The sequence below is a fragment of the Heterodontus francisci genome, chromosome 5 (genome assembly GCF_036365525.1).
Source record: "Heterodontus francisci isolate sHetFra1 chromosome 5, sHetFra1.hap1, whole genome shotgun sequence".
Taxonomy (NCBI): Eukaryota; Metazoa; Chordata; class Chondrichthyes; order Heterodontiformes; family Heterodontidae; genus Heterodontus; species Heterodontus francisci.
In genome coordinates, this window is record NC_090375.1 from 92,358,825 (window position 1) to 92,384,715 (window position 25,891).

Consider the following 25,891-nt stretch of genomic DNA (forward strand, 5'->3'; position numbering starts at 1 on the left):
CAGTGTTACCCCAGTGGCTGAAGCATGGCTGGTGGAACTGCTGATATTCACTGGGGGAGAATGCAAATGGTCTTGGAGCACCTCGGGATCTTGAGGGCCAGGCTTCGGACTGCACTATCTCGTTATGGGTGGCAGCAATCTGGGCTGGGTAGCTAAGAGACAACAACAAGGGCATTGGAGAAGGGGCAGTGGTGGGAACACAAATGCTGTCATCCTGAGAGAGGACAGCAGGTTCATCCTCCACAGTACACTGCCTTTCCCACAGGGCAGCACCTCAGCAACCCTTGCCATCTACTACAGCAGATTGCTGGACTGCTGTGAAAGATTGCATGCCCGTCAAACACTGAGATCTGTATTCACAATAGCAGCAGTCTGAGCCTGCATGCCAGCAGCCAGGGATCTCACGACCTCTATCTAAGCTTCCACTGAAGAAATGATACATAGGCAGGTCTCTACCAGTGCAGCAGTGGAAGTTGAGACAGCAGCCAACAGGTATCCATTAGGGCTTGGTCTTGCAGTGCTGCCAAAGAAGTGTCCACCACTTCCATGGTGGAAAGGATAGGCCCCAAGCCCTCCGCGATGTCCTGTGCCATGGTGGAGCTGGAATCCTCCATGTTCCTAACCAGTGACTGTAGTTTATCTAGCAGGCCTGTTAATGTACCAAGCATCTTGGTGTGCATGTTCATCAGCATTCTCCTGTAGTCTGTCCCAACGAGGTTCTCATCTGAGGCCCCTGCAGCTGCATTTGTGTGTGACCTCGCACTCTGGGGTATTCGCACACAAGCTATTCTCAGGTTCTAGCTGCAGCCCACTTGTGCCGGGGGATTTACCACGTGCAAATCCCGAGTAATGTTCATGCTGTGCCAGTATCTGAGCTGGTGGTTGCAAGTGTTATGTCGCGTGATGGTGCTTTTTCAAAGCTATCTTTCTCCTCTCGTCCTTCTACAGGGGCTAAGCGGCCAACTGTTCTTGGCAATCTGGAAGCCCGAAAGCAGGTCAGGAGGTTATGGGCGAGGGAAATGGGGTAGAGACAAAATCAGGTGGTCCACGGTCACTCCATCTGCAGTTTCCATTTCAGGCCACCTTTCAAGATGAGCCTGAGGAGTGAGCAACTTAATGTCATCCAGGATGGCCTCTGTTCCACCAGATTCTCTCTCAACCTGTCCTCCCTTCAATGACTTTATGCACATATACATCCAGATGTCTCTGCTCCTGCACCCATTTTAGAATTGTACCCTTTATTTTATATTGTGTCTCCATGATCTTCCTACCAAAATTACTTCACTTTTCTCTGCATTAAACTTCATCTGCCACCTCTATGCCCATTCCACCAACTTGTCTATGTCCTTTTGAAGTTCTACACGATCCTCCTCACAGTTCACAATGCTTCCAAGCTTCGTATCATCTGCAAACTTTGAAATTGTGCCCTGTACACCAAGGTCTAGGTCATTAATGTATATCAGGAAAAGCAAGGGTCCCAACACTGACCTCGGGGGAACTCCACTACAAACCTTCCTCCAGCTGGAAAAACATGCATTAACCACTACTCTTTATTCCTGTCACTCAGCCAATTTCGTATCCATGTTGCTACCATCCCTTTTATTCCATGAGCTATAAGTTTGCTCACAAGTCTGTTGTATGACACTGCATCAAACATGAAAGTCCATGTACATCACATCAACAGCATTGCTCTCATCAACCCTCTGTTACCTCCTCAAAAAACTCCAGCAAGTTAGTTAAACATGATTTTCCTTTAAGAAATCCATGCTGGCTTTCCTTAATTAATTCGCTTTTGTCCATATAACTATTAATTTTGTCCCAAATTATTTTTCTGGAAGTTTCCCCACCACCAAAGTTAAACTTACTGGCCTATGGTTGCTGGGCTTATCTTTATACACTTTTTTGAACAATAGTGTAACGTTTGCAATTCTCCAGTCCTCTGGCACCACCTCCGAGTCTAAGGACAACTGAAAATTATGGTCAGTGCCTCCATGATTTTCACCCTCACTTCTCTCAGTATCCTCGGATGCATCTCCTCCAGCCCTGGTGCTTTATCAACTTTAAGTACTGAAAACCTATCCAGTACGTCCTCTTTATCAATTGTAAACCCTTCTAGTGACTAAAATACCTCCTCTTTCTTGGTAAAAACAGATGCAAAGTATTCATTTAATACCTCAGCTATGCTCTCTGTCTCCATATGTAAATTTCCTTTATGGTTCCTAATCGGCCCCACTCTTCCTTTTACCACCCTTTTACTCTTTACATGTCTATCAAAAACTTTGGGATTCCCCTTAATGCTAGCTGCCAGTCTCTTTTCATGCTCTCTCTTTGCTTCTCTTATTAGCTTTTTCACTTCCCTTCTGGACCTTCTATATTCAGCCTGGTTCTCAATAGTATTTTCTACCTGGCATCTGTCATAAGCACATTTTTTTTCCTTTATCTTAATCTCTACCTCTTTTGTCATCCAGGGATGATTTGTTTGCTCTACCTTTGCCCTTTACACTACGACTACCCAGTCTATGTTTGGATAATTAAAGTCCCCCATTATAACTACCCTATCATTTTTGCACCTCTCTGCAATTTCCTTGCAAATTTGTTCCTCCACATCCTTCCCACTAGCTGGTGCCTATAGACAACACAAATCAATGTACCTGCAACTTTTTTGTTCCTTTGCTCTAACCAAATTGGTTGTGTCCTTGACCTCTCTGGGACATACTTTTTCTCCAACACTGCAATGCTCTCCTTAATCAATACTGCCATCCCTCCCCCTGTTTTCCCTTTCCTATCTTTCCTGAACACCTTGTATCCAGGAATATTTAACACCCAGTCCTGCCCTTTGAGCCAGGTCTCTGTTCAAGCCACAATATCATGGGCTGAATTGTACAAGCCCCTCGACGCCGTGGGTCAGGACGGTGGGCCTTTGAGCTGTATATTCAAATTAACATTAAAGTTATGTAAATTAACTTGCCTGTAGATGGTGGCCATCCCACGCCGATTTTACGGCCGCTGTTCGTCCTTCGCATGCCTTCGGAACTCCATATGGAGAAATATAATTTTCAGGGCGGGGAAATCACTTTTTATTGGATTTGGAGATGGTGGGAAGGGGTTGAAGGGCAAAAGTTAGAAGGTTAGTGGGTAAAGTCTGGGTAGGGAAAAAGGCAAGGGTTGGTCATATCGAGCATTGAAATGATCATTGGTTTGGGGAAGGGCCTCCATAACTTTATTAATTGTTAAATAAAAATTCCAAATACTTTACCTTTAAAAATTAAAATAACTTCAAAGGACTTAAAGCCCTTTAAAAATGGCGCCATGCCTGCGTGGTGGTGCCGGAACGTGGTGGCTGCCCCCTCTACATCATCGGGGGCGGCTGCTCCGTGCCCTCTATTTAAATCAGCCCACGTGCGTAATATCACCGGGGCTGTGCAGCGCCCTTCCCAGGTTGGATGTCTGCCAAGTTCAAAGTGCACCACCATGGAGCGCGGTGCACTAATAAAATCCAGCCCCATATTTCCACATGGCAATCTGCGGGTGTACCTCACCAATCTTATTAACCACACTCCGTGCATTCACATACATGCACATTAACCCTGACATAGACTTTATTACTTTCTCCCTTACTCTGACTCCACCTAATAACTTACTATTCCCTACTCTAGTAATATCTATCTCTCCCAGTATTCTGTTGCACCTTGATATTCCTCCGATATTTGCTCCTGGTTCCCACACCCTTGACAAGTTACCAGTTTTGCCTCCCTCCAATCTAAGCTCCCTCTCAGGTTCCCATGCCCCTGCCAATCTACTTTAAACCCTCCCCAACAGCATTAGCAAATCTCCCTGCGAGGATATTCGTCCCAGTCCTGCTAAGATGCAACCCGTCCATCTTGTAGAGGTCCTATCTGCCCCCAAACTGGTCCCAATGCCTCAGAAATCTGATGCCCTCACTCCTACACCAGCTTTCCAGCCACGTGTTCAATCACTCAATTCTCCTACTCCTATGCTCTCTCGCACCTGGGACTGGGATGAGATGAGATGTGCAGATGCATTCACTCGCCTTGACCACCCGAATGAAGTTATTCAACTTTTCGGCACTACTGCCAGGTCCGTGGTGCCACGCTTTGCACATACACGACCCTCGCCAATGCTTCCACTCCCTTCTGAGGGTCACTCTGGAGAGCTTCTTGCCCCCCCACTGGAAATATGGTCTCCTTCTTGGCTTCAACCTCTCAGCAGAGTGAGTCCAGGGTGGTGTCGCTAAATTTGGGAGCCCTCTTCTTTCCTTGGTGTGACATGGTTTCTCCGTCCACAGCCAAAAGCAATTATCCAGCAGCCTGCAGTGCTACAACCTCCCTTTATAGGGAATGCACCTTTAAAAAGGGGAGGATGCCTGGAACATGTTTTTTCTGAACAACACCACTTGGCTCCTTGGAGTATGCAGAGGACGTCTACACTGAAATGGATAACTGGGCTGCGCATAGGCCACACTTTTCCACACTACAATACCTGGGCTGCGCATAGGCCACACTTTTCCACACTACAATAATGGAAATGAGGTGGGTAGACATATTTTATGTCTGATCTACCCCATTTCCAATGGGCGTGGGTACGCTATGATCTGTGGCCTCGTGCCCAAATATTGGGGTGATTAAATTTTTTGTCCAGTATGTTCCAGCAAGGAGAGAAGGGGGGAAAAGCTAATAACAAAGAAATTTAACTATGTACCCCACACATCAATGCTACTTCCTAGGCACAGTAATAAAGATCAAAAGACAAATTAACATAATCTATCCATAAACCTGCTCCAAAAATTTGGAATTAAAATGGAATGCTTACATAGGTAAGAACAAAGAAAACTTAAGCATTTAGTTTTTGATAGAGCATTGGGATCATTTCCAGATCGGCAACCTGCCTCGCCGAATAGTGGGCCTTCCAGATGAGTTTTCTGGGGGCCTTCCAGTGAATTTTGTGGGACCAGCCAATTAAGAGGACAACTCCAGGACTGACATCCAATTAGGTGCAGTGGGTGGATGAAGAGTCATAAATCTGGGACATCAGCAGCACTCACAATGGCGGCAATATGCACTGTGGATAGCTAATTTGTGGGTGCAAAAGGAGGAGGAAAATGGATGCCAGAAGGGGAAAGTAGCTGGACTTGTACCTGAAGTACTGTAACCTGCAAGGCTACGGACCAGGTGCTGGAAGGTAGGATTAGAATGGGTGGCTAGATTCTTCAGCCAGCACAGACACAATGGGCTGAATGGCCTCTTTCTGTGCCATAACTTTTCTATGGTTCTATGGCAGCCCCATGATTCACAGACGTGGCATTTGAGGTGATGGTGGAAGCTGTGAGGGCACGGAGGCAGGTGCTTATTCCAGAGGATGGCAGGAGGAGGCCAGCTCGCTTCACCAAATGTATCTGGCTGGAGGTCACAGAGGGGGTGAGCAGCTGGAGGGTGGTGTGGAGGATGTGGATTTAGTGCAGGAAACGCTTGAGATCCGGCAAGGCTAGTGCCATGCAACCTTTAGTTGGCAGCCATCACTCTCACCTCCATAACCTTCTCCAGCACAAGTATCCTTTGAGGCACTCTAATTGCAACCACACATAAGAATGTATGGCCAGGTGTCACCTTAACTCTCCATATCCATAGAGAGCAATCACACTTACAAAGTGCTGACCTAGCGTTCCCATCTCCCAGTGAGCCCCCTCAAATGGCATGCATACATCTTAAGGAAGGGCTGACCTCATAAGAGTTCTCACTCTCTAAATTTTCTCACTGCAGGAAAAGAGAGCATACAGCTCCCGGGAGAGGTGCAGAGGCGGGGTCACAGTTGTGTTCGTGACCATCCATATGGTAATGGAAAGATGTCCTGGAAATTGGAATGGTGGCATCAGTGAAGGCTGTCTCCGATGGAAAGATGGTGGTGCCGTAGCGACTGAGTGAAAGCATTACATATGAAGCTTGTAGCTGGCTCTGACATGTGGCTTTTGTTCACCGATATGAATCTTTGGAATTCTCTGCCCCAGAGGGCTGTGGAAGCTCAGTCATTGAGTATGCTTAAAGCAGAGATTGACAGATTTCTAGATACAAATGACATAAGGGAACATGAGGATAGAGTGGGGAAAAGGCATTGAAGTGGATGATCAGCCATGATTGCATTGAATGGCGGAGCAAGCACGATGGGCTGAATGGCCTACTCCTGCTTCTATGCTCCTATGATATGAAAAATATAATAATCAGCGAAATGCAAGCACTTGATCTCTCTGTCACCTACGTGCAGCACTGAAGATTGCAGCAAGAAATGAGGAACGAGGCATTTCAGTCCTCAGAGGAGGAGAAGCACTCTGAGGAAGCACCAGCACCTGACTCATGCGTAGCCTCCCCCAGCGCAGATACACAAACTGTGGTGGATCCAGCATCACAAATAGAAAGGGTGGCACAAGGTAAGAAGTACTTCACATGTGATAAGTAGCAGGTACTGGAGACAGCTATGGAGAGTTCCTTTCAGAGGCCTGAGGAAGCATCCAGATGGGGGGTCATACACTAAGTGGGTACTTGTGGAGCAGCAAAGGGAAACGTGTGATCATCTGTCAGAATTCCCAGAGACATTGTGGTCCCTTGTACTTAAGATGGAGGAGTCCACTGAGGCCATGAGTGCCATTCTGGGCTGAATTTTTAAGCCGCAATGGGAGCGTGCGCAGAGGCGGGTGGGAGCGTAATTTCTTGTGGCTGGCTGGCGTATTTGGCATCATGATGCCCCCAGGATATTTTCCCAGAGACGGGATTGGGGGTTGGCGCGGCAGAGCTACCTGCATGTGGTGGGTAGCCAGCCAACCTTGTTAATGGCCTAATAAGGCCTGTTGTCAGAAGCCAACCGGAATTTTCCAGTCGGCCTCCAGATCGAGGAACAGTGTAGCTGCCGGGAGGTAGCCGCCCAGCAGCAGACCGGGTGGCTAGTGATCCAGGCAGGCTTAGAGGCCCTCCCTCCCTACCTGACATCAGCTGCAGCTGCACGCCACCCTGTAGAGTTCCCATTCCATAGTGGTAGCCCGGCTGCTAGGGACATTTTTCATTTTAAATTTTAAAAAGCTGGAGTGAGGGCGCCCCAACTCACTTACCTTGAAAGGCCAGCTTCTGCTTCTTCCAAGCTGAAGGGTATCCTATTGAACCTCCAGGTTCGAGAGCCCACCCACCATCCTTAATTGGATGGTGAGTCTGCTCTCTGGCCATTAATTGGCCAATTCGGGGAAAATCACAGACGAGAGAATGTTCCCCACACAATGCGGGCTTTTGACCCCAATTTGAGCCTGCTGGTAGGAGCTCACGGGAAAAATCCTGCCCACTGTCTTTGACATATGAGCGCATGATCATTCCAATGAAAGAGTGACCAACCTCATGTAGAGTCAGACATAGCAGGCCAATGAGTAGACGCAAGCACAGAACAATAGCCTCCATATGATGGCAGCTACCTTGAAAAGCATTGATCAAACTGTTGCTTTGATGGCTGAATGTTACATTCAACTGCATCCAAGTGCTCACTCACACTTGGTTAGCAGGGAGGTGCAAGTTGGTTCTAAGAGGGAAGAGGTAGATAGAGATGATGGCATTGGGGAATCTCCTCAAGGCGCCCCCGGGCCCTGGCCCTTCCCAGCAGCCTCCCTGACAGAGGCGCAACAGCTGACTCCTAACCACATGACCGAGACGGCCCCTGCACATATGCAAGTGGGGCAGTCTTTGGAGGGGCCCTCATGGGCTCCACAACTCAGAGGACATCTGCCACAGGCATCTAAAGTGTCAGAGCTTGGAAACAAGCAGGCTGCCTCCAGGTCTGCTCCAGCCACAGGGGCAGCACCACACAGAAGTAAACGAAAGAGGACGCTGAAAAAGTTTCAGTGGATTCACTCGGGTGAAGCTTTGAATGTTACTGAGGAATGATGGGCTTTTATTTCAAAGAGCCATGTCATGTTGTTCCCTGGGAAGTGTCATGGCAATCTTTATTTCCAATTGACCATGGGTAGATTAAAGTGGAGACAGTGGCATAAAGACTGTTGGGTTGTGAATGCAGGGCAGATAAAGTAATGTGTTGACAATTACTCACTGAGGAGACCTTTATTTGTAAAAATGGAGTGGTGTGTGCATCGACAATGTGATCTACAGGGCATAAGGGCAACAAAGGATGACGGCATCGTCAGCTTCTCTGGCATGCAGGTCTATGCCAGGACACATCATAGGCACCTCTGGATGGTCATGTTCCAGCAAGCCATCCTCCTCTTTGTCCTCCGTTTCAGAGGAAGCCATGCTTCCCCCAACTTCCTCTGGCACCAGTTCCAGTCCTCTTTGAAGTGCCAGGTTGTGTAGGTGTTATGAAAGTACTTCCATTTTTTAATATTTTGTGAGGACTCATGTTTTATAGAGTAAGTAGTGTTTTTTTAGGGAATCAAGGTCCCTAGTGTAAATAATCTCTAATCTTTGAGGGTAAGTCATGGCAGGGCAGCTCTGCAGCTTGGAGTGGTCCTCCTGTACAATGTGGGAAGCCAGGAACACTTCCAGTGTCCAGGGTGAACACGTGTGCAGGAAGTGTCTCCAGCTGCAGCTACTCGAAATACACGATTCGGATCTGCAGCGGTGGCTGGGGACACTGTGGAGCATCCACGAGGCTGAGATCATTGTGGATAGCACATACAGGGAGGTGGTCACACCGCAGGTAAAGACTGCTCAGGCAGAAAGGGAATAGCTGACCGCCAGGCAGAGTAGAAGAACTAGGCAGGTACTGCAGTAGTCCCCTGGATCCATCTCGCTCGCTAACAGATTTTCAGCTTTGGATACTGTTGGGGGAGATAGCTTCTCAGGGCAATGCAGCAAGAGCCAAATCTGTGGCACCACGGGTGGCTCAGCTGCACAGGAGGAGAGGAAAGAGAGTGGGAGCTATAGTGATAGAGGATTCTATCGTAAGGGGTACAGATAGGCGTTTCTGTGACAGCAAACGTGACTCCAGGATGGTATGTTTCTGTCCATTAACACTCTCTCTGCACTAACGCTTTGTCTTTCAACACACCATTACAATACCATTTGCCTTTGCTCCATGACCTTCTGGTCAGTTATTCTCTGTGACCCTGTCCTGTCAACACCTTCACTTTTGTTATCTCTTGCCCCACCCCTGCTTTATTCGCTTAAAACCTATTGCATTTCTAACCTTTGCCAGTTCTGATGAAGGGTCATTGACCTGAAACGTTAACTCTGCTTCTCTCTCCACAGATGCTGCCAGACCTGCTGAGTATTTCCAGCATTTCTTGTTTCTATTTCAGATTTCCAGCATCTGCAGTATTTTGCTTTTTCATTATTATGGTATGTTGCCTCGCTGGTGATAGGGTCAAGGATGTCACGGAATGGCTGCAGGACATTCTGAAGGGGGATGGTAAACAGTCAGAGGTCATGGTTCACATTGCTACCAACAACATAGGTAGAAAGAGGGATGAGGTCCTGCAACAAGAATTTAGGGAGCTAGATAGCAGATCAAAAAGCAGGACCTCAAAGGTTGTTAGCTCTGGATTACTCTCGGTGACATGTGCTAATAAGTATAGCAATAGGAGGATAGAGCAGATGATTGCGTGGCTGAAGAGATGGTGCAGCAGGGAGGGCTTTAGTTTCCTGGATCACTGGGACAGTTTCTGGTGAAGGTGGGACCTGTACAAGTCGGACGGGCTGCACCTGAATCAGAACAGGACCAACATCCTTGCAGGGACGTTTGGGAGTGCTGTTGGGGGAGGGAGGGTGAAAACTAATTTGGCAGGGAGATGGGATGCAGAGTGGAGGTACTGTAGGGCGCGATGCACAGCCAAATATAGAGGAGAAACTAAGTCAGTCTGGAAAGCAGAGCAAATGTAGGCCTGTTAAGGCACAAGCGAATATGCAAGGCTGGATTGCAGCTATTTTAACGCAAGGCATCTTACAAGTAAGACAGATGAATTGAGGGCTGATTAGCACATGGGAATATGATATTAATGCTATCATAGAGACATAGTTGAGGGAAGGACAGGACTGGCAGTTCAATATTCCAGGGTATAGAATTTTCAGGCATGACGGTGGGGCGGGGGGGGGGGGGGGGGTGGTAAAAGAGGAGGTGGCATTGCACTGTTGATCAAGGAGTCAATTACTGCAGTAAGGAGGGATGATATCCTAGAAGGCTCCACAAATGAGGCCAAATGGATAGAACTTAAAAACAAAAAGGGGGCAAACACTTTGCTGGGAGTGTAATCCAGGCCTCCAAACAGTCAGGGGAGAGGAGCAGATATGTACGCAAATCTCAGAGAGCTGTAAAATTAATAGGGTAATAATAGTAGGGGATTTCAACTTCCCCAATATTAACTAGGATAGTCTTAGTGCAAAAGGCTTAAAGGGGGCAGAATTCTTAAAAGTGCATACAGGAGAGCTTTTTGAGCCAGCACGTAGAAAGTCCAACAAGAGAAGGGGCAGTACTGGACCTATTCTTAGGGAATGAAGCTGGACAAGTGGTAGAAGTGTCAGTGGGGGAGCATTTCGGGGATAGTGACCATAACTCTAAGATTTAAGGTTGTTACGGAAAAGGACTAAGATGGACAGAAAATAAAGGTACTGAATTGGGGGAAGGCCAATTTCAATATGATAAAGCAGGATCTGGCCCGGGTGGACTGGGAGCAGCTACTTGTAGGAAAGTCTACATCAGACCAAAAAGGAAATAGTGAGAGTTCAGGGTCAACATGTTCCCGTAAAGGTAAAGGGTAGGACCAACAAGTCCAGGGAACCCTGGATGTCAAGGGATATAGAGCATTGGATAAGGAAAAAAAAGGAGGCTTGTGGCAGATTCAAAGTGCTGAAAACAGCGGAGGCCCTGGAGGAGTGTAGAAGGGGCAGGGGGGTACTTAAAAAAGTAATTAGGGGAGCGGAGGGGGCATGAAAAAACACTGGCAGGCAAGATAAAGGAAAATCCCAAGGCATTTTATAAGTATATTAGGGCGAGGATAACCAGGGAAAGAGTAGGGCCCATTAGGGACCAAAGTGGCAATCTGTGTGTGGAGCCAGAGGACGTAGGTGAAGTTTTAAATGATTACTTTTCATCTGTGTTCACTATGGAGAAGGACGACGTAGGTGTAGAGATCAGGGAGGGGAATTGTGATATACTTGAACAAATTAGCATTGAAAGGGAGGTGGTATTAGCGGTTTTAGTGTGCTTAAAAGTGGATAAATCCCCAGGCCCAGATGAGATGTATCCCAGGCTGCTATGTGAAGCAAGGAAGGAGATAGCAGGGGCTCTGACACAAATTTTCAAATCCTCTCTGGCCACAGGAGAGGTGCCAGAGGACTGGAGGACATCGAATCTGGTACCATTATTCCAGAAGGTTAGTAGGAATAAACCAGGTAATTACAGGCCAGTGAGTCTAACATCAGTGGTAGAGAAACTATTGGAAAGAATTCTGAGGGAGAGGATTAATCTCCACTTGGAGAGACAGTCTATCAAGGATAGTCAGCATGGCTTTGTGAGGGGAAGATCATGTCTAACAAATTTTATTTAATTTTTTTTTCGAGGAGTTGACTAGGTGTGTAGATGAGGGTAAAGCAGTTGATATCATCTACCTGGACTTCAGTAAGGATTTTGATAAGGTCCCGCATGGGAGATTGGTTCAGAATGTAAGAGCCCATGGGATCCAGCGCAATTTGGCAATTGGATCCAAAATTGGCTTAGTGATAGGAGGCAGAGGGTGATGATTGAGGGTTGTTTTTGCAGTTGGAAGCCTGTGACCAGTGGTGTACCGCAGGGATCGGTGCTGGGATCCTTGCTGTTTGTAGTGTACATTAGTGATTTAGACGTGACTATAGGAGGTATGATGTAAGTTCGCAGATGACACGAAAATTGTTGGTGTTGTAATAGTGAGGAGGAAAGCCTTCGATTACAGGATGATATAGATGGGCTGGTAAGATGGGCAGAGCAATGGCAAATGGAATTTAATACTGAGAGGTGTGAGGTGATGCATTCTACGAGGACTAACTAGGCAAGGGAATATATAACGGATGATAGGACCCTAGGAAGTATAGAGGGTCAGAAGGCAGCAGCACAGGTGGATAAGGTGGTTAGGAAGGCATATGGGACATTTGCCTTTATTAGCCGAGGCATAGAATATAAGAGCAGGGAGGTTATGATGGAGCTGTATAAAACGCTAGTTAGGCCACAGCTGGAGTACTGTGTATAGTTCTGGGCACCACACTATAGGAAGGATGTGATTGCACTGGAGAGGGTGCAGAGGAGATTCACCAGGATGTTGCCTCGGCTGGAGCAATTCAGCTATGAAAAGAGACTGGATAGGCTAGGGTTGTTCTCCTTACAGCAGAGAAGGCTGAGGGAGGACCTGATTGAGGTATACAATATTATGAGGGGAATAGATAGGAAGAAACTTTTTCCCTTAGAAGAGGTGTCAATAACTACGGGGCATAGATTTAAGGTAAGGGGCAGGAGGTTGAAAGGGGATTCGAGGAACATTCTTTCACCCACAGTGTGGTTGGAATCTGGAACACACTGTCTGAAGGGGTGGTAGAGGTAGGAACCCTCACAACATTTAAGAAGTATTTAGATGAGCACTTGAAATGCCATAGCATACAGGTCTATGGGCCAAGTGCTGGAAAATGGGATTAGAATAGTTTGGTGCTTGATGGCCAGCAAGGACACGATGGGCCGAAGGGCCTGCTTCCTGTGCTGCACAACTCTATGACTCTCAAATTGTGGAAATGGATTCCTTTGGAGGACTGAACAGATTACATAGATGCTGGACTTTATTTTAAAAAAAGATCACTGGAAATACTTTGGGAATTGGTTTAGAAACACACTTACTGGAAGTCACCTGTGTTCAGCTAAGTAAACAGCAAAAGCCTTGGTGACTATGGGGAGTTGTTTATGGGGAAGTGACATGTCAAGATTTATGGTGGTCAAGAGTTGGTTTGGTTTTGGATTGTTTTGATTCAGTTGGGGGTCAGCCTAACAAGGGAGAAGACTAGTTCATCCTTTCTCCACCTCTCTGAGAAAGCCTGAGAATCCAGTGTGTGATAGCTAAACCCCTGATGCCACATTTCTCCTGGGAAGCCTGCCAGACTAATCCTAAATGTCGCCTGAAGAAAACTACTCCAAAAGAATTCCAGTGACAGCCTGTGCTTGTATTTGGGACGCCGAGCTCTGTCACAGAAAGAGGTTACCAGGAGGGCAGAGGAAATGCTACTAAGATGCCCTTAAAGCCTCCTTGAAAAAATGTAACCTCTTCACTGATTCATGGGAATCTCTTGCTTGAGACCGCTCAAAATAGAGAAGCATCCACAAAGGTGCCAGCCAGTTCGTACACTGTCAACATTCTCAGGCAGCGACCAAGTGTAAATAGAGGAACAAGCGTTCAGAATTTTGAGCATCCCACTCACTTGCCTCACCAAACACCACCTGCCCCACTTGTGGCAAGGTGTGCGGATCCAGAATTGGTCCATTCAGTCATCTATGCACCCACAACCCTGAAGTGGAAGAAAGTCATCCTCGTTCCCGAAGGACTGCCTAAGAGAAGATCTGGGACGCCAGAATAAAGGGACAACTGATATCATTCCATATCTTCTCCTTTTCCTTTAAGAATTAATAAGTATTTGGCCAAAGTTTGGTTTGTCTTTTTTGTAAAGAGATTCCTGCAGATAAAAAAAACTCTATTTTTTCTTTTACTGGTGTATATGTGTGTGTGTGTTGGGCTAAGTTAGAAGGGAACTTTTATATTTAAAACTATGTGTTCATGCTTTGCATCTTTACTGAAAATGTCTTGTTTTATAATAAATTGATAATTTTGTTGTTTATTAAAGCAACCTTGGTGGATTTTATTTTGACATAAAATAGAGTATATAATTGGCCGCATCGGTAACTGGGTAAACATTTAAATATATGTTGTGACCTGTGGAGAAGTGGAACTAGATATAGACAGTGCACTTCTCCCACCTCGGTTGTAACACAGGGCACAGCACACCACCACTATGCTGGCCTCTAATGAAGGGCACCCACAGAGTTGTCAAGGCACCTGGAATGCATTTTGAGCAAACTAATGGCTTCTCTATTGTGACACTGGTAGTTAGAAGTCACCTATTGAACATCTGGTGTGCCTCTGTGTTGGGGTTACACACATGTCTGCAGCCACGTCTTCAGCAGGTACCCCTTGTCACCCAGGAGGCATCCACTTATGTGGAGGTGTGAAGAACTGAGGCACCTGAGACTGCCAGAAGATAAAGGCATCATGGCAGCTCCCTGGAAATTTCACACACACCTGCAGGATACTCTTGCAGTGGTCGCATACCAGCTGCACACTGCATGAGAGGGCCTGGCTGGTCCAATGGAGCCTTGATCACCACATGGGTCTTCCTCCATCAGGGCATGTAGATCAGCGATCACATGATGCAACAGCCACAGCTTTCAGAGGCACTGCTGCTCTGACAGGTTGAGGAAGCTGACTCTTGGTCTAAAGATTCTGTGCACAAAGTAGCGCCTTCTTCTGGGTCCAGCTCTTTGCCCATCCTCTCTGCTGTGTGCAGATGCCTGTCCCAGTGTTGCCTGCTGCAGCTGAGCTTTGGCGGTTGCTGGCCCAGCTGCTACGGATGCTTAAGTGCAGAGTGCTGCAGATCCTCCTCAGTGGTCACCCTACCTTGGATAACGTGGAGCACAGGTCCCCCTGTAAGGTCACAGGCTTAAAGGTCAATACAGCTGTATTGCTCTCCAATTGGAATGACACCAAGTTCCTTGCTGCAAACTATCCAAAATACTTGCTTTAGAGTTGCTCCCATCAGCACCAGCCTTACGCTATGGCTGGCCCACGGATTGTTAATTTCCCCCTTTATACTGCTGCAATGATGGTGAGTTGAGCCCTCAATGACTTCCCACAGTGCACTTGCTTTCCTTAACTTGCTGCATTGCTGACACGGCGTGTGACCTGTGCACCACTGGGAAAGAGCTATTGTACACATAAAATGGCTCTTTATTGGCTTCTTAATTGTCCTAATTGGTTGTGCGTTTCACCCACGGGGGTTTCCAGCCTCAATGGCAACCCGCCCCTGGGAAGTCCAGAGAGAGATGTAAAGATGCTGGGTTACCTGTCCAACAGCCATTTTTGCAACTTTCCCAGCCCTCCCACCCCTGATTCCACCTCCAACAGCCTGGTGAAATTCCACCCAATCTGTTAATTTTTTTACATTTTATGGAAGTGGCCCATGAGTAAACTCTTATGTAATATGGAGGGAAAAAATTACCCAACTTGGATATGGCCTTCCTCATTCTTTGACTGAAGCTTACCCTGCATATATCTCAGAACAGATCTATCAAGCAAGCTGAGAAATCAGGGACACTCTTCCAACAAGCTTTGCTTGTATTATTCTCCCTGTAGGTATATGATTCTTCTACCATATTCTCATATTGTGTTAAACAAAGGACTATCTGACAGAAATGGGTTCAAGAAAGAAAGGCAGGATAGAGTAATTTTAATTTTAAAAGATTCCGATCCAATTTTTGTCTTTGTAGTGCTCCAAATTGGGGCACTGCTTTCCACTGGTTTTGAGGCCTACTTAGTATTCCAGTTGAGCCTGAAACTGGTATCTGAAGATCAGATTTGGAGTTTCACATGTGTATGTTAAATGGGATGTGGAAGGTCTCTCCACTATATGTAGCCCAAGTGTGTGCTGGATGCCAAGCATCAAGATATCCATGGAAACCTGATGGGAAAGCGACTGTGGGTGGATCTGCAAGTCATGGGAGGGCCTTTAAAAGTTCCACAGACGTTAAAAGTAAATGGATAATGTCTTTAAAAAGACAATCTAGCACTGTTTACCCAAATGGCACTTGGCTTGGAAAAGCTGGGTTTGTTCTCTTTGGAGCAAAGGAGATTGAGGGGAGATGCAATAGAAGTATACAGGACTATGACAGGCTTAAAAAAGTTAGACAAGGAAAAACTGTTCCCATTAACAAATGGTACAAGGACTAGGGGACACAGATTGAAAATTTTGGGCAAAAGATTCTCTCTTGTTGGAGATGGTCATTGCCTTCCACTTGTGTGGCACAAATGTTACTTGCCACTTATCAGCCCAAGCCTGAAAGTTGTTCAGGTCTTGCTGCATATCGACATGAACTACTTCAGTATCTGAGGAGTTGTGAATGGTGCTGAACACTTTACAATCATCAGCGAACATCCCCAATTCTGACCTTATGATGGAGGGAAGGCCATTGATGGAACAGCTGAAGATAGTTGGGCCTACGACACTACCCTGAGGAACTCCTGCAGTGATGTCCTAGTGCTGAGAGGATTGGTCCCCAATGACCACAACCATCTTCCTTTGTGCTAGGTATGAGTCCAACCAGTGATGAGTTTTCCTGCTGATTCCCATTAACTTTTTGCTAGGGCTCCTTGATGCCACACTCAGTCAAATGTTGCCTTCATGTCAAGGGCAATCACTCCCACCTCACCTCTTGAATTCAGCTGTTTTCATGTTTGGATCAAGGCTGTAATGAGGTCAGGAGCCGAGTGACCCTGACAGAACGCAACCTGAGCATTGGTGAGCAGGTTATTGCTGTGTAAGTGCACTTGATAACACGTGTCAACCGACACCTTCCATCAATTTGCTGATAGTCAAGTGTAGACTAATGGGGCAGTAATTGACCGGATTGGATTTGTCCTGATTTTTATGGAAAGGGCATACCTGGGCAATTTTCCACATTGTTGGGTAGATGCCAGTGTTGTAGATGTACTGGAACAGCTTGGCTAGGGGCGCAGTTAGTTCTGGAGAATATGTCTTCAGTACTACTGCTGGGATATTGTCAGGGCCTTTGCTGAATCCAGTGCCTTCAGCCATTTCTTGATATCATATAGAGTCATGGCTGAAGACTGGCATCTATGACGTTGGGGACCTCTGGAGGAGGCCGGAGATTAATCAGCCACTTGGCAGTTCTGGCTGAAGATGGTTACAAATGCTTCAGCCTTGCCTTTTGCACTGACGTACTGAGCTCCCCTATCAGTGAAGATTGGGATATTCATAGAGCTTCCTCCTCCCATTGGTTGTTTAATTGTCCACCTCCATCACGACTGGATGAGATCTTTGAGGCGACTTTTGGTTGTGAGATCACTTAGCTCTGTCTACAGTATGCTGCTTGTAGCAAGCATGTAGTCCTGTATTGTAGATTCATCAGGTTGACAACTCATTTTTAGGTATGCCTATTGCTGCTCCTGGCATGCTCTCATGCATTCCTCATTGAACCAGGATTAATCCCCCAGCTTGATGGTAATGGTAGAGTGAGAGATATGCTAGACCATGAGGTTACAGATTGTGGTTGAATACAATTCTGCTGCTGTTGAAGGCCCACAGCACCTCATGGATGCCCAGTTTTGAGCTGCTAGATCTGTTCTGAGTCTATCCTATTGAGCGCGGTTGTAGTGCCACGCAACACGATAAACGGTATTTATTTATTTAGAGATACAGCACTGAAACAGGCCCTTCGGCCCACCGAGTCTGTGCCGACCAACAACCACCTATTTATACTAACCCTACAGTAATCCCATATTCCCTACCACCTACCTACACTAGGGGCAATTTAAAATGGCCAATTTATCTATCACCTGCAAGTCTTTGGCTGTGGGAGGAAACGGAGCACCCGGTGTAAACCCACGCGGTCACAGGGAGAACTTGCAAACTCCGCACAGGCAGTACCCAGAATTGAACCCGGGTCGCTGGAGCTGTGAGGCTGCGGTGCTAGTCTGCAAAAGGACTGCGTGATAGTCACTCCTACCAATACTGTCACGGACAGATATATCTGCAACAGGTACACTGGTGAAGACGAACTCAAGTAGGTTTTTCCCTCTTATTGGTTCCCTTACCACCTGCTGCAGGCCCAGCCTAGCAAATATGTCCTTCAGCATTACGCCAGCTCGGTCAGTAGTGGTGCTACCGAACGACTCTTGGTGATGGGCATTGAAGTCCCTCACCCAGGTCTAATCTGTGCCCTTGCTACCTGCATTGCTTCTTCCAAGTGGTGTTCAACATGGAGGAGTACTGATTCAGCAGCTGAGGGAGGGCAGTGGGTGGTAATCAGCAGGAGGTTTCCTTGCCCATGTTTGACCTGATGCTATGAGACTTCATAGGGTCCAGAATCAATGTTGAATACTCCTAGGCAATTCCCTCCCATTTGTATACCACTGTGCTGCCATCTCTGGTGGGTCTGCCCTGCCAGTGGGACAGGACATATCCAGGAATGGTGATAGAGCAGTCTGGGACATTGGCTCTAAGGTATGATTCGGTGAGTATGACTATGATGCTCTTAAGGAGGACTTTGCTGGGTCGACTGGGCAGGGTGTGCCATTGTCATTTCCAGTGCCAAGATCGATGCTGGTTGTTCCATCCTGTTTTATTCCTTTTCAACTTTCTGCAGTGGTTTGGTGCAATTGAATGTCTTGCTAGGCCATTTCAGAGAGCAGTTAAGAGTCAACCACAATGTTATGGGACTGGAGTCATATGGCGGCCTGACCAGATAAGGACGGTAGCATTACTTCCTTAAAGGACATTAGTGAGCCAGATGGGTTTTTACAACAATCCGTTAGTTTCATGGTCACCATTACTGAGACTATATTTTTATTCCAGATTTATTAATTAATCCAATTTAATTTCATATCCCTCTAGATCAGGGACTAGGCACCAAAACGTTGCACCACGGACATTTGACAAAATTATTACCACAGCCACGGACATGGGTCAATTAATCTGTACACAAAGTGTATCGCCAACCTAATGCCATCAAAACACAGTCTGATTTAAAATACATTTCTCCATATAAATAAAGTAGCTGTGCATCCAAACATCAATGGAGAGCAGTACAACTGTATTAGCTAGCTCGCGAGCAAAACAGTATGCAATGCCAGTGCAAATTTTGTTGACAGAATAGAGCTTCAGTTCATCACAGTGTTCCCTGAAATCTAAGTAATCACATTTCAGCACTTGGTAATAGAGTCCTTGCTTTACTGTTTATAATCGTTTTTACAATCAATGCTAATAAGTTTTATAAAACTTTTATAAACCATGTTTTAACTTGATGTGATGATAACTTTAGGAACCTGACTGAAACCAGTAATAATAACTTCCATAGTTTTGTCTTTTAAATTTCTACCTTGTAAAACTCAAATCAGTTTCCATCCTCATGTTAACCACATCACCAGTAACTGAGGAATCCCTCAAATTCTGAGAGGTAAGAGAAATAAGGAAGTGGGGGGAAAAAAATCTGTGAGTCAGCCTAATTAACCTGCAAATGCACAAGACTGGGATTTAATTTTCAATTTCATAACTTTAATTGCATATTAGAATATCAAACTATGGCCTGTTTTGCTGACTTATACAGATTGGTAGAAGGTTTTTTTTTTAAAATACTTTTCTTCGAAATTCTCTTCCTTTCTGAAGGCACTGACTCTCTTTAATAGAGTACAGTTCCATGGGAAACAGTAACTCTTCAGCATGTGATTCAAGAACATGACATTCAAAAAAATTACCACCTTCTGCATTGTTCAGCATCCAATGAAAGGAGTTCAGTACCTGCTGAGAGTGTAGTTGCAGGACATCCGTGAATGCACCAGCACTGAGAAGGATTAGCTGAGCAATTATAGCAGGTGGCACAGTCAAAGGACACCACTCACAAAATTAACAACACTCTCTTCACCTTCTCTCCCCTCAGCTTCTCTCTCCCTTTCACTCTCCCCCACAGCAGCCATTTCCACTGACACGCTCACTCCCGAAAAACAGCAGGGGTGGCTGATCTCAGCGCACCTGTGCCACAAACCACCAATTAGCGCTCTCTCCGCCCAGGCAGCCCGCTGTCAGTCACTCAGGATTGGCAGGCCGCGGGCCATATGTTGGATAACCCTAACCTAGCCAGATACCTGATCCTTCCTTACTTTCGCTCTTTGCAATTTTAAATGTCTTGCTCCAAGCCTTTAAACTTGTGTTTTAAAATAACCGAGCCACTAGGTTATCTTAAAACACAAGTTTAAAGGCTTGGAGCAAGACATTTAAAATTACCACGGACCTCAAAATTTTTTTACTATGGACACTGGAGTCCGTGTACAGAGATGTTGCAGACCCCTGCTCTGGATTACTAGTGCAACTGGCACAAAGACTTATCAAAGCTTTTTCAGGGTCCTTGAGCTGCAAATTCGCCCCTAATTTGGCCTTAACTATACAAATTGCCTGCCCGCATCTGTGCAGCAGGCAGACACTCCACTTCCCAAGCCACGCCTGGGAAACTTCCCTGATGGCGGGAATGCTATGGGGCCAAGTGCTGGCAAATGTGATTAGGCAGACAGGTCAGGTGTCATTAATGCATCGGTGCAGACTCGATGGGCCGAAGGGCCTCTTCTGCACTGTATTATTCTGTGATTCTGTGAATGCGTCAGAGAACCAACCCGACACAGTTCCCCTTATTTTCCCAGCCTTCCCATCTCCAGTTCCATCACAATGGGGCCAGGAAAATTAAGTCCACGGTTCCAGAAACCACTGACTTCAGAAATCTCCTGCCATTGAACCAAAATAGTGTGTTTCTCCTGCTCTGAATTTTCACCAGTATGCTCGGACCAGTCTAGAATCTAGAGAATTTTGGAAAATCATAGTTACTGATTCCACTATTTCTGCAGCTACCTCTTTTAGAAATCTAGGATTGTTGGACAAAGACAAGGGCTGAGGCTGCTCCACCACTACATCCTCGATCCTCATGCCTACCTGAATCACAATCCTGCCCTTGACCATCGACCACCTCTAAAGTGCTACTTAATCCAAAAGGTGTGACTGCTTCTCAAAACAAAGTGTCCAGGTAACTCTCCCCCTCCCTGATGATGCTCTGCAATATCTGCAGCTTAGACTCCAGACCAACAACTTTGAGCTGAAATTCGTCCAGCTGCAGACATTTACCGCAGATGTGGTTGTCTGGGATTCCAATGATGTCCAGAAACTCCCACATGCTGCAGTTACAGCACACCGCCTGCTCTGCCATGTCTACTGTTTATTTATTTAATTAGTTAAAATTATTGCTCAGGGATCAGTTCCTGACATATGAGAACATGAATGGCCTTTAACACACATTTGAAATAGGCTAGATTAGCACACTGCATAAGCAGTGCTTCGGAACAGGAACAAATTAAGGATTTCCCCTCAAGTAGCACGCATTAACAGATTTGCATCGATAATGTTAATGTACATTGCATGAGAGAATGTTCACCATGAACAGGAAAACATTACAGGAATTTACAGTGCTGTGCTTCATGGACTGGGAATGCATTAATTCAGGAACTTGTGAAATTATTGCTCCCACCCACACAACTCCACCATAGTAAGTGAGCAGATCAACAAGAATTTCCAAGCTATAACCCCTACAAAGTTCGAAACAGAATACACAGAATGTGAAAAAGCAGAAGTAAAATCCCACACTCTTGAGCAGGGAGCCACACTTGACTGAAACATAGGTTAGAGAATTGCCACAACCATGATTTCTGACTTCCATTCCATACTTGAAGCATGGGTTTTGTGAATTTTCTTTGAAAAGAAAACCATAAATTCAGGTCATTTGACATAAAAATAGAAAATGTTGCAAATTAATCAACATCTAAAAGAAAAAGATAGCTTGATATATTTGTAGCTCAATCATTAAAAAAATGAGAAACAGTAGTCTCTTACTCTATCTTTAAGAGTTTGTGTAAGTTCACTGCAAGACTCTGTCAGGATACTTATCGCAGTTTGTTTTTCTGCGTATTTAATTTTCAATCGTTTTACCTGTAAAAAAAAAGGATTATAAATATTAGTACAGCTTTTAGAACTCTAAGGCTAAAGTATTTAAATTGTTTGCTTTCAATTATTTCCAATAGGCAATTAATACATTTTAAGTTGATAGAACCATAGCAAGATACAGCACAGAAGGAGGCCGTACAGCCAGTGTCACATCCCTATCCTTTCCACATAGTCCTGCAAATCTTCCCTTCAATTTTTAATCAAATCCCTTTTGAAAGTATTATTCAATTTGCTTCCACCTCCCTATCAGGCAGCACATTCCAAATTATCACAACTTGCTGTGTAAATTTTTATTTCCTCATGTCATCTCTGGTTCTTTTGCCAATTACCTTTAGTACATAGGGACATTAGAATGGGGTAGGCCATTTAGCCTCTCAAGCTGTTCCACTATTCAATTAGGTCATAACTGATTTGCAATCTAACTCCATATTATTACTTTTGCCCCATACCCCTCAATACCTTTGGATAACAAAAAACTATCAATCTCAGATGTAAAATTCACATCTGATCTAGCATCAATTGCTGTTTGTGGTAGAAAGTTTGAAACTACTACCACCCTTTATGTGTACAAGTGTTTTCCTAATTTCACTCTGGAAAGATCTGGCTCTAATTTTTAGACTGTGCTCCCCGAACAGTGGGAACATTTTCTCTCTATCGACCCTAACTGTTCTTCTAAATATCTTGAAAAATGTTGATAAAATCATCCCTTAACCTTCTAAATTCTATGAACTACAACCGTAATTTGTGCGATCTCTTCTCGTATTTAACCCTTGGAATCCAGGTCGCATTTTGGTAAATTAACACTGCACTGCTCCAAGGCGAATATAAACTTGCTAAGGTGTGGTGCCCAAAACTGCTCACGGCACTCCAGGTGTAGTCTAACCAAGGCTTTGTACAGCTGAAGCATGACCTCTACCCCCTTGTATTCCAGTCCTCTAGATATAAAGGTCAGCATTCCATTAGCACTTTTGATTAATTTCTGTACCTGTTCCTGGCATTTTATGCATGTAGGACAGAGTATAAATCAAAAAGGAATAGGGCATGTAAGAAAGGAACTCAATAATTGTGGGTGATTTGAATCTTTTTATAGATTGGACAAATCAAATTGGCAAAGGTAGCTTTGCGGACAAGTTCATGGAGTGTATTTAAGACAGTTTTTTAGAACAATACATTGTGGAAGCAACCAGGGAATAGGCTATTTTAGGATGGCAATGTGTAATGAGATAGGATTAATTAATTAATGATCTCATAGTAAAGGATTCTCTAGGAAAGAGTGATCATAACAAAATAGAATGTCACATTCAGTTTCAAGGTGAGAAACTTGGGTCTGAAACTAGTAACTTAAACTTAAATAAAGGCAATTGCATCCAAAACAAAGCAGTCTGCTTGATTGGCACCCCAATCACAACCTCCAGCATTCGCTCCGACTGCTACCGCACAGTGGAGCAGTGCGTGCAAGCTACAAGATGTACTGCAGCAACTCACCAAGGCTTCTTCAACAGCACCTTCCAAACCCGCGACCTCTACCACCGAGAAGGACAAAGGCAGATGCATGGGAACACCACCACCTGCAAGTCCCCCTCCAAAGCATACACCATCCTGGCGTAGAACTATATTGCTGTCCCTGGGTCAAAATCCTGGAACTCCCTTCTTAACAGCATTGTGGGTGTACCTACACCACATGGACTGCAGTGATTCAAGGCGGCGGCTCATAGAGTCATAGAGATACAGCACTGAAACAGGCCCTTTGGCCCACTGAGTCTGTGCTGACCAACAACCACTTATTTATACTAATCCTACATTAATCCCATATTCCCTACCACATCCCCACCATTCCCCTACCACCTACCTACACTAGGGGCAATTTACAATGGCCAATTTACCTATTAACCTGCAAGTCTTTGGCAGTAGGAGGAAACTGGACCAGCCGGTGGAAACCCACGCGGTCACAAGGAGAACTTGCAAACTCTGCACAGGCAGTACCCAGAACTGAACCCAGGTCGCTGGAGCTGTGAGGTTGTGGTGCTAACCACTGTGCCACCACCATCACCTTCTAAAGGGTAATTAGGGATGGGCAATAAATGCTGGCCTAGCCAGTGATGCTCACATCACGTGAAAGAATAACAAAGATATGAAGACCGAGTTCGCTAAAGTGGACTGGGAAAATAGATTAAAAGGTAAGATGGTAGAAAAGGAGTAGCAGACCATTTAAGGAGACATTTCATAACTCTCAATGAAGATATATTCAACTGAGAAAGAAAGATCGTATGAGCAGGATAAGCCATCTATGGCTAACTAAGGAAGTTAAAGATGGTATCAAATTGAATGATAAGCCGTACAGTTCTGCAAAGATTAGTGGTAGGCCAGAAAATAGGGCAAATTTTAGAAACCAGTATAGGATGACGAAAAAAAAAAGGAGAAATTAGAATATGAGAGTAAACTGGCAAGAAATATAAAAATATAAAAACAAACAGTTAGAGCTTCGACAATCATATAAAAAGGAAGAGAATAGCTAAAGTAAATGTTGGTCCCTTAGAGGATGGGACTGGAGAATTAATAATGGGAAACAAGGAAATGGGAGAGACTTTGGACAAATATTTTGTATGTTTTCACAGTAGAACACATTAAAATAATCCCAATAATAGAAGAAAATCAAGGGGCAAAAGAGAGGAAAGAACTTAAAACAATCATTATCACGAGGGAAAGGTATAAGGAAAACTAACAGGACTAAAGGCTGACAAGTCCCCTGGACCAGATGGCCTGCATCCTAGGGTATAAAAAGAAGAGGCTGCAGAGATAGTTGGCTGAGTGGCTCAGTGGCAGGAAACAAAGGGTAATTGTTGACGGGTGTTTTTGCGACCAGCAGGCTGTTTCCAGTGGAGTTCCGCAGGGCTCAGTACTAGGTCCCCTACTTTTTGTGGAATATATTAATGATTTGGGCGCAAATAAAGGGGGGATGATCAAGAAGTTTGCAGACGACACAAAAATTGGCCATGTAATTTATAGTGAGGAAGATAGCTGCAGAATGCAGTAAGATATCAATGGGCTGGTCAGGTGGGCAGAAAAGTGGCAAATGGACTTTAACCCAAAGAAGTGTGAGGTGATGCATTTGGGGAGGTCAAACAAGGCAAAGGAATAAACAATAAATGGGAGGATACTGAAAGGTGTAGAGGAAGTAAGGGGCCTTGGAGTGTATGTCCACAGATCTCTGAAGGTAGGACAGGTTGATAAGATGGTTAAGAAAGTATATGGAATCCTTTCCTTTATTAGCCGAGGCATAGAATACAAGAGTAGGGAGGTTACGCTGGAACTATATTCTCTTCTCTCTTTGGCCTCCTTGTCTCGAGAGACAATGGATAAGCGCCTGGAAGTGGTCAATGGTTTGTGAAGCAGCGCCTGGAGTGGCTATAAAGGCCAATTCTAGAGTGACAGACTATTCCACAGGCGCTGCAGATAAAATTGGTTGTCGGGGCTGTTACAAAGTTGGCTCTCTCCTTGCGCTTCTGTCTTTTTTCCTGCCAACAGCTAAGTCTCTTCGACACGCCACTCTTTAGCTCCGCCTTTATGGCTGTCTGCCGGCTCTGGCGATCACTAGCAACTGACTCCCATGGCTTGTGGTCGATGTCACAGGACTTCATGTTGCGTTTGCAGATGTCTTTAAAGCAGAGACATGGACGGCCGGTGGCTCTGATACCAGTGACGAGCTCGCTGTACAATGTGTCCTTGGGAATCCTGCCATCTTCCATGCGGCTCACATGGCCAAGCCATCTCAAGCGCCACTGGCTCAGTAGGGTGTACATGCTGGGGATGTTGGCTGCCTCGAGGAATTCTGTGTTGGAGATACGCTCCTGCCACCTGATGCCAAGGATTCTCCGGAGGCAGCGAAGATGGAATGAGTTGAGACGTCACTCTTGGCTGACATATATTGTCCAGGCCTCGCTGCCGTAGAGCAAGGTACTGAGACAACAGGCTTGATCAACTCAGACTTCTGTGTTCCGTGTCAGTGCCCCATTTTCCCACACTCCCTTGGCCAGTCTGGACATAGCAGTGGACAC

At 45.5% G+C, this 25,891-nt stretch overlaps 1 protein-coding gene across 14 annotated transcripts in view; it reads right to left on the reverse strand.

Moving 5' to 3' along the window:
• The window catches only part of LOC137369959 (coiled-coil domain-containing protein 178), a 546,010-nt gene that overhangs the window by 389,978 nt on the left and 130,141 nt on the right, over positions 1–25,891 (reverse strand). For all 14 annotated transcript variants that reach the window (XM_068031766.1, XM_068031775.1, XM_068031765.1 and 11 more), the window contains one exon: positions 21,726–21,821. In XM_068031766.1, the coding sequence (XP_067887867.1) occupies positions 21,726–21,821 (96 nt within the window). The remainder of the gene's footprint in view (positions 1–21,725; positions 21,822–25,891) is intronic.